Below are 13731 nucleotides of genomic sequence, written 5' to 3'. Positions count from 1 at the left end.
TGAATAATTTATACAGCAGCTAAGACCAGACACAAAGCAGGAAAATGTATTAGGGTCAAGTCGTGCAGAAATTGCTCACAGCAGAGTGAGCCAGATTCAGTGCATACATGTTATACATGGCATTTTGATATGATGAGACGCTTGCAAAGGCACTATAACAAGCTTAAATGATGATGTTCCTCCTTACACATCAAAAAGGCTCCACTGAACCAATCCGCATAACAATGACAGATTTGCCTGTTGGGGGTGTAGCAGACACAACCCCTCCCATTCTTTTACTCTTACATGTCAGCACTATTGTCACAGATATTTATTGGCTTGGCCATATTTTACAGCCTCGCATGACTTATTTTCCTGATTTTCTTTTGACTTCAGAGCTGCGAACAGCAATAAAAGGGCCATGTCATAGGTCTCTTATATGCAAAAAATGGCAGTTGTCACAAAAAAGGCCCGTTTGCTCAGGCTGTCTAATGAGCCTTTTATGTACCCACACTCATATCACGTATGAAGTAAACTTAAGCGGTTAAGGGTTAATTAACGACAAACTTCTCTCTGCTTTCATGATAGCGTTTACTCAACTTGACCATATCTTTCAACAAATACAGCAAATGCTATATACAAATATATGACTCATGGATAAATTATGCGAAAACATAAGAACACATTTCTGTCCCTCTAGCCGATAATTGGGCCGTCTTTTGCAGTTTGCAGATGATCTGTATTCATATTTTATTTGCCTAATAACCAATATAGTAAATCAATTAAACAGCGAGCTACTTTGGCTGGGCTACAGCTCTGTCCCTCTGCTTCGGTTTCACTAATGTGCCACCCATTACACTATCTGACTCTTTTACAGTGAATTGTGATGAATTTTCCGAATTTATTAAATAATTGCTGAGAGTATTTAAACAATGTTTTGTGCTGGAGTATGTAACATTACAAAATCTTATTTACATATTCACTGTCAATGCATATCGGTTCCAAAAATCGGTTTTCCTTACGGTAATGGTTGGTATCGGCCTTGAAAAACAAAACAAAAATTGTCTTTGTAATGACAGGATTCTTTTTTTTTTTGTTGAAAGGATGTTTCTATGGAGAGACATTATAATGGTAACTAAGATGTCTGTTAGATTCAAACTAAAAGGGGACTTAGTTTATTTAAATGTAAATTTGTCTGCTTCACTTTCAGACTTTAAGACCTTTTAAAGCATCTCCTAAATACATTTACCCCCCATTTGGATAAATAGTGGAAACAGCTTGTAATGTAAAAAAGGGCTTACAGTGAGCAGTCTTAAGCCACTGTCATTAAAATGAAAGCCCAGGGTCCAGATAAGTGATACTGCCTTAATTGTTTGCATTTCAATTCATTCTGTTGTTTAGGATGAATCTGTAAGGATTACACCATGGGGTTATAAGGGTTCAGCCTATACAGCTAAAGCAAATGTGATTTCTTGTCAAAATCTATTGACATTTCCAGATGACCTGTAAATTCATTTTAATTCTGTAAGTGAGGCAACTACATGATAGATTAATAGTGCTAACCAATAGTGTCACATATGCAATTATATATTACAGAATCAGATTTAATAACTGTAAAATTGTATTCAAAAAAGCCCTTTACTAATTTAACCAGTTTTATTTTCCTATCTTATTAAGTAGATGATAAATCAGTTATAAAAAAACAAAAATGCTCAATTGTGACACAAAAAAGTCACAATTATGAGTAAAGTCATATTTTTAATTTCCCAAGTCGAAATTATGATATAGCAGGTAAGTATTGTGGAATATTTAGTTAAATGTGAGCTACTGTGATTAAAATTTTAAGCATTTTTTTCTTTTTCTGGCTTGCATGGGCTTCCATGCTTTTTTCTTTAACAAATTGTTCTCAAGATTTACTAGGTTTTTTTTTTTGTCTAGGTGAGCTTCTGTAGAGGCTTGAGACAACTGCATGTGCATGTAAAGACAACAAATAAGAGCTCTGACTGTAAAACATGGCTCATACAAAGCCTGAGCATTCTTGTCCCTCAAATTAACAGTGCTGAACAAAAGCCCTTCTCCGAGGTCCCGATCCAAAGCAAATTAAGAAAAGGTAGCTTGCTTGTACCATCCGTCCACTGCAGTAAGGGAGAGCTATGGATTTTCTGTCTGAGACACTATTGGAGTCACTGGCTGCATGCTTTCATGGGATGAGCTTTTAATAAGTCCTGCCAAACAGAGAGCCATAGAGGATGCATTATGCTGTGTTATGATGGGAGTGCTTCATGTTGCCTATCATTTATCACTGAATTTCAGCTGCACTCAGTGCTAAGCCAAAATTTAAAGTAGACAGTTTGGGAACTCACCAGCTGAAAGGATCTTGGCTGACAGTGTCACATTTCCAAAAACGAGATTAAAGTCTGTTCCTCCAGTGGTCCATGAGCATGTAAAAGCAGCCACACTCCATAGTACATCAGGGTAGTGAAGATAACCAAGGCCTGCTCTGCCACAACTGCAAATGGTGGATTTCACTTGCTAATGAACCAACCACCTAACTTCCAGCCATTCATCAAACTCTGCCCTGTGAGCTGCCTACTTGTGAAGTAGATTCCATCATAACAGTAGAATAGATTTACTCCCACCACTTTAATCAGCGGGCTTCTGGGTAACCTCTCCTGGACAATGATTAACATTTGACTAGCTGAAAGCATGATCTGCTCATAAAAGTCTGATGCCGTTTTGGAATTCCTAAAAATAGACCTGCAGTGAGAAAGTAAAATTGAGTCACTTCATTAGAATAATCACCAAAAACTATATGTATTTATTGCAGATTGTTTTTATTTATGCCAGGCAATGTTGAGTCTTCAAACCGTAGCGACAGATTACACTCGGCGCTAAATTGTTCGTGAGCTCTATTAGTAATCCAAATAACATTACCAGAATTCAATTAATAATTTCCCTCAAATGCCTCTTGCTGACCGTGCATTACTACAACCCCTCTGTCAGAAAAACAACTAAACCAACAATTTCAGCAGTTTATTGAACACCAATGCCTAGAAGGGACATTTCACTCAGACATTAAACCCACTTAAATCACCTCACTGAAGCCCTCTTTTGACAATGTTTGAATTGTCTGCTCAAGAAAGTACTAAACAAGACAAATCAACTTGAAAAGGCAGCACACATATAAACCACACTGCTCTTAAGAACAATGGACTAAAAAAAAAAAAAAGATAAGCAGGAAAGTAGTATACTGTATATCTGCAGCAGATTCAAGCTGCGGTGAACAAACGTGTTTAGTATTTACAAGGAGTAGACATAATAAACACAATCCTGTAGCCTTTGAAAAACTGTTATTTTCATTTGTTTGTTGAAATTGTGTAAATGTTCCATGCTATGGTCAGTTTTATTTTGCACTGGATTAAATTACATTGTATAGGTTATTTGTCCCCCCGACTGTATAATTATGAACCAAATAACTAAAATACTTTGTATTTAGTTCAAAGCATTTGTCTTTTTACCTTTGTGAGTAAGTGGGAAAAAAGAAATATTTACAGCAGGATAACAAACAATACAGTCATTAACTACATGATACTTGCAGATAAACGTCTAAGTGAAGGCAAAAATTCTTAACAAGAAAAAGGAAGATATTGTCAACTTTTAGAAGCATTAGTTTGAAGCACTGGCGCAAGCTTGATCCTTTTGACCTTCGACCTCTGGTGTCACCTTTTTTAAGTAGCGTTCAGCACGCAGTTCCTCAAAGCAAAACTCAGTGGCGCCACTGAGCAGCAGCTCTTTGCAGTACATGCTCTGCTCCTGTAGTTTTCCTGATTCTGCTTCCTTCTGTTGCTGATGGTGCTCCTGGAGTCTCTTTAGAGGAGTTTCCTCTTTGCGGGGCTTGCGTGCTGATAAAACGGTGTTCACTGCTGGGTTGATTTTACAAGGAGTCCTGTGGGGGTAGAAGGGAGATGCAAAATGTAGATCACAAACTGAACTTGGAAATAATTCATGAATAGTGCTTCAACTTACATTTGTATTGAATGTATTCTAATATAATTGTTATAATATGTAATATTCTTTCAATGAAGTGTCAATTAAAAAATACCAAAACTAATTACTGCCCAAAGGTCACAAGCCATAATGTGAGTTTTTTTCTGAACATCTTCCTGTAAAACATGGTTTTTAATTAACTTGCAATGATACAAAACTGAAAAAAACAAAGTTGTCACAATTGAGAGGCTTCAACAGGAAGCGCTATACTTAATTATCCAAACTGGTGAAGCATTTATTTCAGTGAAAATCATCAATTTTAGGAATACCTTGCTTCCTATTTCATGAACCTGAACGTGTGATGTAAAATAAAAATAAATGTAAAAAAAGAAAAGAAAATTCAGCAAATTAAAGCAACAGATCCAAACTGTAGAGAAAAGTTAGAGTTTTGTCTTGTCTCTCACATTGTTGGAGGCTGGTCTGACTCCTCGACAAATGGTTGGAAGGTGGGTTTGGGAGGCGGTGGCGCCATAACAGTGCGTCCATATTTGGACTTCTGGGGCACCTGTAGTACATACACATTGTCATCACTGGGTTACACTCCACACATTTAGATCAACTAAGACGACACCTCCTCGTCTCATACCTTGACATCACACCATTTTTCAGGATTCCGCTCGTTCTCCTTTGCCCTGGAAGTGGGAGGGGCTGCCCACGCCTCTAACTTAGGCTCTGAAGGGCCAGCACTTTGAGTCTTGTTCTCATCAAAAACCACCAACCGACTGTTTGAGGCACTGGCCAGGACAGGGGCGCCGTGTGACTGCATGCCTCTAGAAATACCTGTTCAATTGAACACCGTTTTTTTAATGATAATGCTGATATTTAAAAGGTGATGGATAGTAATATGATGGATGGTATTATCAGTTTAAAAATCCCCAACAGATGTTATTTGCATATTCCTAAACTTACTTCTGATTGCAGACCCAGTTCTGTTGATGGGGGCGATGGCCTTTTTCTTCCCTCTGTGTTTGAGCTCAGCTAGTGAAACTCTCTCGGGTTGTTTGCGCTCATCATCACTATCGTCCTCCACATTCATCATCACCTGTCGGGACACACGTGCCTGCAAAGCCCTACAAATAATACGAAAAATTGGGATTATCAATATTTTGCATTTTCAAACTATATCTCAGACTTTACTGGATAAATCCATACTTGTGAAACTGTAGGAGCTTATCATGCGGCTCCGCACACTTCTTGAATCCTTCCTGGTAGACCAGGTCTGCTTTGCGACAGTTGCCCTGATTCTCATATTCTCCAGACCAAGCGATGTAGAGGGATGCCAGTGTCACTCCAATTCCCTGTGCTTGCATATACCTGAAAATGTCCAAGGGCTCCGGGCAGATTTCCGCCTAAAGATATGCAATTCACATGTATGGCAAAAGTTATTACTGCTGCATTGGTTATCAAACATAGACCGAGGTTAAAATAATACACGTACAAATTTGATCCAGAGTTCAACATAGCGAGGGTCATCATGGTATTTCTTTTCTTCTGTGAATCTGGTCACAGCTCGTTCCAACAGCGTGGCAAGGTTGCTCTCTTTTCCTCCCTGAGGGAAGGTTTGTTCTGTCCACTTAATATACCTTTAAAAGACAGAACCCCACGATGATTAGATGTTCTAAGATTTAAGAGCAGCACATATAAATGCACTATTGTTTACATATTTGACTTACCGATCCCAAACATCAAGTGGATCATCTCCCTCAAACATTCGCAGTTCAGACTCAAAGGCCCTAGAAAAACAAATATCCACAGAACCTCTGTCATCATATAAAAACTGCTGAAAAAGAAGAAGCATTTTACAGAAATTACTGTCCCCCAATCTGGGAACAATGTTTTAAAGATCATCCATACTGTCTCTGCTGGTTGATGGCAGAGCTGAGTCCATCCTGTTGTAGACTGAGCGCCTCATGTAATGCTGATATGGCTCTGCCCCGTCGCAATGGTTGGATGTTTTCTTTGCTTAGCTCCCATTCAACATCTCCTCCTTCTGCCATTATAGAAGTTAAAACAACTGGCTGGCTGGCTGTCTGGCGATATATACACACACACACACACACACACACACACACACACACACACACACACACACACACACACACACACACACACACACACACACACAATGCATAAAATTCATTTTTGTTAAGTGCTCTAATGATTTTCTTCACTGAATATAATTTGCGTAGCCTTATTTTCTCTGACTTCGAATTTTGATAAAAGATTAACAATTTAAGCCATTTATCAAGGCTATCCTCTCCCATGTGAATATTTGCAGCTTTTCTTTTTGGCAATTTACCTTGTATGTTAATCCTGTTTTTAACTTCTCAGAGCATTGTAGCAGATGTAAAAAAAAACTCATTATACATGTTAATGTCTAAACTGCACCATATAAATATTATAGTTTATTACACTCAATATTATAATAATTATGATCAGCAATTTGGGCTTATCAAAAAACGACAACGGACTATGACCCTAGCAACGTCATCCTATCGCTAATGTTTTGAATATGACTTAACAATCAACGTTTCAGGCGTTAATAAAATATGATCATCTTATGCAACACAATATTTGACAGCAACACATAACTAGCTACTTGTAGCTATCCTCTTACATCCACGTCTGAAGGACACCTGTGATGTTTCCATTGTCTTATCGACTAACTAGCTAGCTAACATGAGTAAAGTAAGTTTAGCTATCGCTAGCTAGATAGGTAGTTAATGCGTGACGTGCGGGCCAACAAGCTAGCTAGCTAAATTTAGCGTTAGCTCGATCGTTTTCTGTCTGCAATGTTGGCAATATTTACCAGTCACATATAAAAACGAAACAGGTGATCTACAAAGTGTGGTTTCTCATACGCTCACAAGCCTCCTTCGTCTCTTCTCCAAATTGTTACAGCTAGCACGTTACACAGTCGGTCGTATCTCTATGGCTCTGGGTCGTCACAAGAACGCTGTTCAGCGGTCGGTTCTGTGTTTTGAACAAGGACCGCGAGAGAATTTGGAGAAAGCTGATTGGAGGAACCAGAAACAGGAAAACGTAAATTAACGTCACATCTTATCTTCCGGAATGGTTCCTGTTGTGATTATAGCAACGTTGTAAGGTGGTTAAATAGGTAGCTAGCTGCAAAATTATTGTTAATAGAGTTCGTTTTCTTCATAATTTTACCAGCTAGATCAATATCAGTCAACTTGTATATTGTCTCATGACTCTACACGTGTCGGTATGGACAACCGTTGTTATTGTTGTGCATCAAAGTTCAGTCTCTTCAAGAAGGAGGTAAGTACTTCCTGATTCTTTAATCACATAGTTATACATATTAAACGTTTTAGGAAAAGCAAACCATGTAATGTACGGTGTGTTATTCTCACAGCTGGGCTGTAAAAGCTGCGGCCGCTCCTTCTGCTCCAGCTGTTTGACTTTCAGTGCTTTGGTGCCTCGCTGTGGCAACACCCAGCAGAAGGTCTGCAAACAGTGCCATGGTAATCTGACAAGGTAAAGGTCAAACCATGCTAAGGCACACCAAACGGGATTATTAATTAGTATTAATAAGCATTGTTGCTCGTCTACCTTTCTTCATTTTTAGTGGAGAATCTTCCAACAGTGCTGCAAAATGGTCTCCTCCTGAAAATTACAAAAAGTCAGTAGCCTATATGGTTGAATTTGAATAGAGGACACTTCAATAGCAGTTTCGTGATTTTCTAAAATGAGTGTTTCTTTTACAGACGAGTTGCTGCACTTGAGGCCAAACAGCAGGGACAGTCAACACAGCCTCTCGTGCAAAGGGGCAATAGTAACAGTAAAGCAGGCCATCTACCAGCCAAAGGCCTGAGTAAGGAAGATCAGGCTATTGCTGAAAGACTTCAAAAGCTGAAAGAGGACACTGCGCCAAGTAATGAAATTCGATTTTTAGCATTAACCATTTGATTGAATTGGACGCATATAGTAATATTATCTTTTCTTTTGGCAAAAGCAATTGTAAGCTTTTTCTTACTTCTTCAGAGTCTATCCCCTCTGAGAAAGAACTTGAGTCTCGCCTTGCTGCTCTGAAGACTCCCAGCCGGCCTTTGCCTTCTGCAGGAGAGATAGAGGAGCGCCTGGCAGTTCTACGGGGTCAGACTCCACCATCCCAAGCTCCTCTACCCGTGAGCTAAACCTGTTCCCACTTGTTTCTAACATATTGGGCCTTACAATATAGGACAGCTTTAATTATTAAAGAAAGTATCATTTTAATTCTGTATTGTTTAAATAAAAATACTTCCATGTATGGGCTTGTATGTTTTATGTAAAGCACTTTTTTAAATCTTTGTTAAGCACTTTATAAATACATTTTGCTTACTTACTTGCCTAAGAGGCTTTATATCTATTTAGAAGGACCTGCATGCTAAGTAGTTTGTTGTAATTGCTTACCAGTATGCATACTTGTGTGTACATCTGTACAGGTGCACCAGCCTCCAGATAACAGGACTCAGACTGAACAAGCCAATGATCTGATTACTCAGATGACAGAGGAAGTTGCCATAGATGACCAGCAATCAAATCCTGAATGCAGTAATGAGTTGTCTTATTGATTTCCACCCCATTCAATTACTAATTATTAATGATGCAGTCATATCATGTTCTTACACAGTCATAATAATTATATCCCGGCTGTGTTCTGACACCAAAAGCTGACATCAGCAATAAACATGCTCAAAGCCATTGTTCCCTCTGCAGGTGAAGATGGCCGCATGAATGATCTCAACAAGGGGGAGGGGGGAACATTGGATGAGAATTTGGAGGAGAACCAGGAGGTGGACAAGCAGCTGGAGACTGAGAAGGCCCGTGTCCTGGAGGAGGCCATGGAGGAGCTGAGGAAGGAGCGCCATTCCCAGGATCAGATCCTCCACATGGCCAAGAGGATGGCAATACTGAAGGGGAAGGACCCCGACAAAGGTGCGTCACACATAAAGATCTTGATGTACCACTTTTGTTAACCTTATTTGTTGTCCTTACTTTCACACCAGTAGGTCAGGAAATACTGACTAGAGCTCTAACTGTAAACATTGGGGCCAAATTGTGAATTCATTGTTGTATTTGTCATGTCACTTCTAGTAACTATGGAGGACTTTCAGCACCCTGACAGTGAGGAGGAAACTGAAGAAGAAGCTGTGAAGAGAGTGTTAAAACAGGTGGGAGATCTAAGGAAAAATAATATTCATACTGTCCTATAAATTATATCACATGTTACGTGATAAACCTGTTGCTACTAAGTGCATATCACACCCTTAAAAGATGATTGTGAACTGATCTAGACCAATTTGTATGGCCACAAGGGGCTGCTATTTTGCCATTTTAGTCATTTGTAATGTGAATTGTTTTAAAATTCATATATTTCTATATTTTGGTTCCAGCTCTCGGAAGAAGCTGCATTGGATGAGGCCAGTGGCTACAACATACGTTTAGAACACAGTGGACCAAAGAATGTAGAAAAGAAAACAACTTCCAAAAATCCGGTACTAAACCACAACCGAAATACTAATTCAGAACGTTTTCACATATTAAAGAGAATAACGTTTAATCTCTTGTTGACCCGATGATTCAACATCCAAGAGTAGGATTTCACCAGCTGCTGTTGCACATCAGCCATCAGACAGTGATGAGGAGGAGCTTCCATGGTGCTGCATCTGTAACCATGACGCCACGATTCGCTGTCACACCTGTGATGGAGACCTATACTGCAACCGCTGCTTCAGGTAGCTTCACATACATTTATTAATAAGTATTAAGTGCAATACAAATTCTAGTTTTAGCCTCACTGTCAAGCTTTGCATTGAACTCTTTGCTCTGATACCCAAGAAAGATGGCTGTCATTTGGAATGCATACCATGACCCAGATAGATTGTAGCCAGGCGGGTGCCATACTGTTAAGCAGCATGAATATAAAGTATTTATTGTGATGAATTATCAATCCACTCTCCATTAATCCCCGCCACCCCCCTCCCCCCAGGGAAGGCCATGATAAATATGACAGGAAGGAGCATCGCACCACCAACTACACTGCACCAAAGAAGAAGAGGAAGACATGATGGTGAGACTGGGCTGTCGGTGCTATCAGGCTCTGGTCAGTTATCACAGTTTGACTCGTGCTTAGGACTTAAAGTGACCTATTATTGTTAATAAATGTAAGTGTCACATAAGATTAAAACACTACCTATTAATATTTCAAACAAGCCAGAATTTAACCGTCATTTATCTAATATGTCCAAAGGGGCTATATTCATGCTACTGTGTAGACACAAGAAGAGCAGCATCTTCTTTCTGTAATAGCTAACAGTGATCTAAATGAACTCAACAAATCAAAAACAATGGGTAACATGTTGGGCAAAGCCTAGAAATAGACGCGTACTTTATTGTAGTACAAAAGGTATAATATGAAAAACATAGCTGCTATTTCTTCTGCGGCATTTTAGCAAACTGCACAGCTTCTGCACATTAAAACATTTCAAAATGTCCAGCTGAATAAGAAGCTTGAAGTGTTTCTTATGTCACTTGCATTTGTCACCATTTGATTATTTATAAAAGAAAGACAGCACATACAGAAAGCAGCCACACCACGAGTTCATCTGGGATGATGTGCAAACCTAGACCACTGTCAGCTCTGGACTGAAAAAGTACAGAGGAGTCAGTATAAAAGGATTACCGAGGGCTTTGTTTTCTTTTGGCAGCCTCCGCAGTCACTCTTGTAATCGTTTGACATGAGTGTTGCCTTTCTTGCCCTTATGTGTAATTGCATTATGAAGGAAGCAAAAGTTCTATGTCATATTTATAACACTAAAGCCTCTTTTTTTCGATCACTAATATCATCACTTGACAAACATTGACTGGCTGGCTGGCCTTGTCAAAAGTGCAGTCTTACGGTATTGATGGCCTCTGTGTCAGAGAAGCAAGAGTGGAAGTGTGGGGCGAACCGAGAAAATGATTATGATGGAGGCCTCAGCTGAAAGACCCTCTGTGTATGACAGAGAGTAGGCCAGAGTGCAGTTTCATCTGTGTGCATTACTGTCAAGCTGAGGAGAAACCATAATTACACTTTCCTCTGGGGGCTTGCTCCATTACGGTTTGTATGGAGGCTGTTACTGTGTTGTGCCTTGTCTGGTCGTGTCATACACGCACCACAGGCAGGAAATGGATGAGGTTAATGGATGCATTCTTAATGGACCTTCCTGCTGCTGATTTCATTTTGTTCACTCCTAGACTTATATGTCAACGTCTCCTTTGTTTTCATCCCTCTGTTGAAAGATTTAACGCCAGAAAACTGAAGCTTTATATTCTGGGAATCATATGCTGACATCATTCCAATGCAGCATTAACGTCTTACCTCTCTATGCAGTACATAATCATTCTTTTAAGGCAAATATGTGTTTTAACGGGTACTGTAAATTGATGGGTGTATGGACATGTTAATATTTATTTGTGAATGTGAAATGAATAATACCTGATGATACTGTTGGTCACTCACTTTTTTTTAAATCAGATGTAACCCTTTTTTTGAGGATTAATCAACAGCCTTGTATTGAAAATGTTCAATTTTATTTTGACATACAACACTGTTATCAGAGCAAAAATATTTATGTACATAAATAGGCAATGGAAAATGTACAGTGACAGTCTTCCTCAAAAAAAAAAAAAAAACAGTCCGTCTGAGTGATAGTCGGTACAACTTTTATCACATTTGCATTATTGGTATGTTTAAGACAATGTTATAGCAGTCCATAAATTAAAGTGAAAAAACATTCCATTCAAAACTCGTCTGCTCTGGTGTTAAGACCCAAAAAGGGGTGGCAGAGGGAAGGAAGAGAGTCCCACTGACATGTTACAGATAACGCATGGGAGAGGGAAAGATAAGAGGCTCCACATTGTCTCCATTCTTTATTTGACCTATAATTATTTCTTCAAGGGGCCGGACATTTTGCGTAGACCCTTTATCCTGTAGAGCAGCCCGTTGATAAAATCCTATGGGAAACATGGAGGCAATAGATTTTTTTTTTATTCTGCATGTAACTTTAACAGACTAGACACGACAACAGTAACAGTAAACAAGTAATATATTTTCCCTGTTGAACATTGAAATGTTTAGATGCGTGTGTAGTTTTATAAATGCATTTTTCTTTGCCTCACCTCTTTTGGCTTTCCACATTCCTGCAACAGCTCCTAATAAAGAAAACAAACACAAAAAGGCTCACTTACAACATTGGGCCTTGCTTTTTCAGTGGCAACATTGGATTCCAGCAAAGGTCAAGTACTTGTTAAGCTATTTCCTCACATTGCACATAGTTAGGTGTCAAGGTGTTGAAATGTTGGGTTGTCCTTTGTTTGAAAAACTGCAGTATTTGAATATATAACTAACTAGTGATGCAACATAATGACTAAACATGTCAATTTGGTAATAGCTTACCTGCAGACGAGTTCTCTGCCCTTCATCTGTCAGCTCCAGGAGCTCATCTATGTCAATCTCTAACTCTGGAATTTCTTCCTCCTGTAAAAGAAAAAATAAACAAATGTTAAAGGCAATATTCCTCTATTTGTCTGTTGCCTGAACTTATCCCTTCCCCTAGGAATGTCCATACCAATGAGCCGAGTCATTCAGTGGGAAAAGAAAGGGTAAGATGTGATGCAACATGACAAGGATTTCTTAGCAGCACAGTGCCATCAACGCTTTATTAAATATACTTTTTAAAGAGTTGGCACTGCACTTTCATCAGTAGGCGATCACCTGAGTTATAGTGTGGGCTGTATTGTATTAATAAAAATACACACTGCTTTGATTCCATAATAATTTCTCATAACAGTTATATGATTGATGATGTGTTGCACACGTAAGCAATGCTGACAAGCACTGAGGCAGAACCAAAAAGGCTCCAGGGGGCTGTACTTGCTACATGACCCCATCAGATTTCATGGATGGTTTAGCCAGCTAGCATTTAGCTCGGCCAATACCAAGAGATTACTTCCATCTTAAATGGTCTTGAAAGAAGATATTCATCTCAACTAGGTTGTCCTACTTACAGTGCAAGTTAAATTTCAAATCCAAGAGTAACAATAACTAATATATGAACTGCAGGTCTTAAATCCATTCAAACAGCTTTTTCTAAAATGTTAGCCTTAACTAAACCTTAGCTAACATTGAAAGAATAATGCCAATCTTCAGTTATACAAGCAAATAGAGCAAAGTAATCAATTCATGTCACAAGCTCTTATCCTCACTTTTTAACTGTGTTCACCAGAGGAATCGTAAGACATCATGAGTCAGCAGGTGTACACTCAATTTTGACAAGTGGGTCCTCTTTTTAAGAAGAATATATTTTTATGGCTGTGGAGGATAGGGATCATACAGCTTTCTGGATGAGGAGAGAGCTAATCAGTGTGGAAGTGCTGAGTGGCGGAATAGATGGGCCCACCTTCAGAATCCCCTGTGTACCTCTCTAATTGATACAATGCTGGTTTGGACCTTGTATGTTTCTGCTGAGGTCTGCATGACACATGCAGGGCTGAAGGCTTGCTGTGTGAGCTTTGATTTTCAAGTTCTACTGTGTTAGGCTGTGGATGGTTGTGTCCAAATACATGGTTTAAATATAATAATCCAGATTTCTTCATTTTTACCCTGTTCAAAAGTCACTGCTCATGTATATGTGTGGGTATATAATGTATTCTATACATATA

At 39.1% G+C, this 13731-nt stretch overlaps 3 protein-coding genes across 7 annotated transcripts in view; 1 reads left to right on the top strand and 2 right to left on the bottom strand.

The window, feature by feature from the left end:
• Positions 1-3385: 3385 nt before the first annotated feature.
• Positions 3386-7065, bottom strand: bub1bb (BUB1 mitotic checkpoint serine/threonine kinase Bb). 4 transcript variants are annotated; one of them, XM_034858390.1, is made up of 9 exons: positions 6847-6991; positions 5881-6048; positions 5700-5759; positions 5465-5609; positions 5179-5375; positions 4936-5096; positions 4613-4806; positions 4431-4531; positions 3386-3925 (listed from the first exon to the last, which is right to left on the bottom strand). In XM_034858390.1, the coding sequence occupies exons 2-9, from the start codon at positions 6021-6023 to the stop codon at positions 3646-3648; spliced, it is 1281 nt and encodes a 426-aa protein (XP_034714281.1). In that variant the 5' UTR covers positions 6024-6048; positions 6847-6991; the 3' UTR covers positions 3386-3645. The 4 variants fall into 4 exon arrangements, with proteins under 4 accessions (XP_034714281.1, XP_034714283.1, XP_034714282.1 ...); XM_034858392.1 differs by having other exon boundaries at positions 5881-6038; positions 6888-6926; XM_034858391.1 differs by having other exon boundaries at positions 6836-6877.
• Positions 7066-7067: 2 nt separating this feature from the next.
• zfyve19 (zinc finger, FYVE domain containing 19) lies at positions 7068-11802 on the top strand. Of its 2 annotated transcripts, none has more exons than XR_004654834.1 (11): positions 7068-7308; positions 7403-7524; positions 7616-7669; positions 7755-7921; positions 8032-8174; positions 8472-8580; positions 8746-8964; positions 9124-9200; positions 9423-9524; positions 9600-9764; positions 10019-11802. XR_004654834.1 is itself a non-coding variant. In XM_034858393.1 (11 exons), the coding sequence occupies exons 1-11, from the start codon at positions 7255-7257 to the stop codon at positions 10095-10097; spliced, it is 1290 nt and encodes a 429-aa protein (XP_034714284.1). In that variant the 5' UTR covers positions 7068-7254; the 3' UTR covers positions 10098-11802. The 2 variants fall into 2 exon arrangements, 1 of the variants encoding a protein (XP_034714284.1); XM_034858393.1 differs by having other exon boundaries at positions 9423-9534; positions 9611-9764.
• The window catches only part of zgc:162989 (uncharacterized protein LOC100037351 homolog), a 6695-nt gene continuing 4518 nt past the window's right edge, over positions 11555-13731 (bottom strand). The window contains exons 2-4 of the mRNA XM_034858394.1: positions 12467-12547; positions 12190-12222; positions 11555-12024 (exon numbers count right to left, since the gene is read on the bottom strand). Coding sequence (XP_034714285.1) covers positions 11956-12024; positions 12190-12222; positions 12467-12547 — 183 coding nt within the window. The 3' untranslated portion in view covers positions 11555-11955. The remainder of the gene's footprint in view (positions 12025-12189; positions 12223-12466; positions 12548-13731) is intronic.

This window comes from Etheostoma cragini, chromosome 20, assembly GCF_013103735.1.
Source record: "Etheostoma cragini isolate CJK2018 chromosome 20, CSU_Ecrag_1.0, whole genome shotgun sequence".
NCBI lineage: Eukaryota > Metazoa > Chordata > Actinopteri > Perciformes > Percidae > Etheostoma > Etheostoma cragini.
This window is presented reverse-complemented; position numbering and strand designations above follow the sequence as displayed.

Coding starts and splice junctions, on each gene's coding strand:
- zfyve19 (XM_034858393.1), top strand. CDS start 7,255: ATGGACAACCGTTGTTATTGTTGTGCATCAAAGTTCAGTCTCTTCAAG. Junction 7,309..7,402: donor TCAGTCTCTTCAAGAAGGAG/GTAAGTACTTCC, acceptor TTATTCTCACAG/CTGGGCTGTAAAAGCTGCGG. Junction 8,581..8,745: donor GCAATCAAATCCTGAATGCA/GTAATGAGTTGT, acceptor TTCCCTCTGCAG/GTGAAGATGGCCGCATGAAT.
- bub1bb (XM_034858389.1), bottom strand. CDS start 6,023: ATGGCAGAAGGAGGAGATGTTGAATGGGAGCTAAGCAAAGAAAACATC. Junction 5,097..5,178: donor AAGCTCCTACAGTTTCACAA/GTATGGATTTAT, acceptor TATTATTTGTAG/GGCTTTGCAGGCACGTGTGT. Junction 4,807..4,935: donor AACTGGGTCTGCAATCAGAA/GTAAGTTTAGGA, acceptor TCAATTGAACAG/GTATTTCTAGAGGCATGCAG.